This window comes from Limulus polyphemus, unplaced genomic scaffold (genome assembly GCF_000517525.1).
Source record: "Limulus polyphemus unplaced genomic scaffold, Limulus_polyphemus-2.1.2 Scaffold3069, whole genome shotgun sequence".
In the NCBI taxonomy this organism is placed as follows: domain Eukaryota; kingdom Metazoa; phylum Arthropoda; class Merostomata; order Xiphosura; family Limulidae; genus Limulus; species Limulus polyphemus.
The window spans coordinates 38,364-40,803 of record NW_013668679.1 but is presented as its reverse complement, the minus strand read 5'-3'; the positions used below and the strand labels follow the sequence as shown (position 1 = coordinate 40,803).

Below are 2,440 nucleotides of genomic sequence, written 5' to 3'. Positions count from 1 at the left end.
CCAAATATAGGCTGAGAGTTCAATCTACTTGTAGACTTTCGCCGGATCTGTTGGGCATTCACAAAGGGCAGAGCTGGATATGCAAATCGCCTCTCAAAACATTAGTCAAATTAACAGCTACTTAATTTTTAATTATACCGCAAGTATCGTGAATAACAGGATATAAGAGATTTTAAAACCACATAAAGCATTAAAATTTCAAACGATATTTGACAATACCGACACAAAAGAAAATTCGGAAATCGTGGAAAAAATTTCAGTGGTATAAATATTTTACCCAAAGTTATGAATTCTCAGTTAGACCGCAACCAAACTCGTGTAAATAATGGGATTAAATATACCCCCAAACTATTACTTAATGCAGCATTTAAATTTCTAACCATTAATTTATACCCTAATAGAATGTGCTACTCTTAACTGTGCCATAAATTATATGCAAAGTTATAATTTTCAAATATATTGCAAACACTAGGCTACAAAGGATTTGAAAACTATAGCATAAAGCAGAAAAATTTCTAAACAATAAAAAAATGGAAAGTTCAGAACTCGTGAAAAATTTCGGTGGTAAAAACATTATATCAAGAGTTATGCGTTTTCAATTACTCCGCAATTCAACTAATGTAAATAATGGGTTACAATGTACTTCAAATTGCCTCAAAGTAGCAAAATTTATTGCACTGCACTGTATCCATAAGAATATTTGCTGTCAGGGTAAACTGTGTGTGTAAGCATAGTATACATTCAGAAGCTACAAAACAGAATTAAAACTCGAGAAAATGATTAGACTGTCAAATATTGTTTTAGTTTGTTCCCAAAGGTGGAGCTTGGAGTAAGTACACAAATTTGTTCATCATAAGTTAGAATAATATCAGTCAAGAAAAAAAATATTTTTTACTGTCTCAACCATGATTTGTTTGTTTGAAGGTAAGCACAAAGCTACACAATGGGCTATCTGTGCTCTGCTCACCACAAGTATCAAAACCCGGTTTCTAGCGTTGTAGGTCCGCAGACATACCACTGGGGGGCTTCAACCATGGAGAAGAGCCTGAATGCAAAAGCACCTGGAATTACAGTAAATATTACACACTCAATTCATTTTTATCTAATTAAAAGCAGCTTTAATTTTCCACATAACATCCCCGTTTTCAAACCTAGTCGATTATTCTTACAAAAAAAAGTAATTCTAAAATAAAAAATGTAAGAAATACATTTATAACTACTCACCAGCCAAAATGTTTTTCTGAATCTTTAATCATTAATGTTAAATTCTAGCTTAATGTACGTATATATAATGAAGTAACATACATTTACCTACAACTTTCTAATTTTCGTCTCACACTATCAATCTAAATAACCCGATGCACTTATACTTGTTCAAATGACAGTAAATCGTTGACTGGAAAGCTGTTCACCAACATATATTTTCTCTTAGTCTTAAGTTCATGATTGACAAGTTTTAATACCTTAGTATTTAGTTATGTCTCCTCAGACAGGCGTACCGTTTTCCTATTGTTTCTTCTTCCTCCAAACACTTTTCGGTCGACCGCCATTCCATATTTTTCGGCGGATTGACTTCAAATTTGGTAACGTTATACCTTGGTCGAATATGCCCAGGTACCTTTTACGTTTTATTTAGGCCTTTTTAAGGATTTTATGGGGTCAAAGGTAAAATAACCAAAAGATTTATATTATGGGCTCCTGTGTGGTCATATTTACAGCTATCTTGATGAAAATTGGTAGAAATATTAATTTTCATGCAGCCAATATAGTGACATAAAAAGTGAACTTGCTGTGTTGGAATCTTTTTTTAAGGTGGTCAGAGCTCATAAAAAAAAGTTTAATTTTGGAGTTTTTGGTCAACTACTCGATCGTATTTTGATCAATTTATATTAGATTTGTTACAAAGATACTTTTCTACAGGTCCCAAACAAAAATATAGACAATTTTTTATCCTTTACTCAATTATTCCGGGGAGGGGGGAAAGCATAATTTGGGGTTTTCGTGAACTATTCATGTAAATTTCATCCAACTTAAAATGGAATTTAGTAAGCTGTACCTTCTTGCATGTCCCAAGCAGTGAAATAAAGAGTTTTCGATTTTTCCAGTGTTTTTCACGACTTTCTGGTGTCAAAATTGGCCATGTTGGGATTGCGTGGCGGATACGTGTTGCAGTAGCCCGCAAATGTTGGCCTCTTTTTAATTGGAGTATTTCAATGATTGAAAAACATTAAACTTTGTCCCACCAAAACTGAATTGTAACTGCAAAAACTTTTAGTTTACTGAAGCCTATGTGGACGATTATAATTTTTGTTTCTACAAGTTACTGTGTGTATACTATGTTACTGATAATACAGTATTGCTCCTAGGACGCGTACTTTGCGTATTTACGGCATTTTGATTGCCACTGAAGTACGAATATATATATATATATATATATATA

At 33.1% G+C, this 2,440-nt stretch overlaps 1 protein-coding gene across 1 annotated transcript in view; it reads right to left on the bottom strand.

The window, feature by feature from the left end:
* Positions 1–974: 974 nt before the first annotated feature.
* Positions 975–2,440, bottom strand: part of LOC106468589 (uracil phosphoribosyltransferase homolog) — a 37,207-nt gene continuing 35,741 nt past the window's right edge. The window contains exon 7 of the mRNA XM_022396938.1: positions 975–1,061. Coding sequence (XP_022252646.1) covers positions 976–1,061 — 86 coding nt within the window. The 3' untranslated portion in view covers position 975. The remainder of the gene's footprint in view (positions 1,062–2,440) is intronic.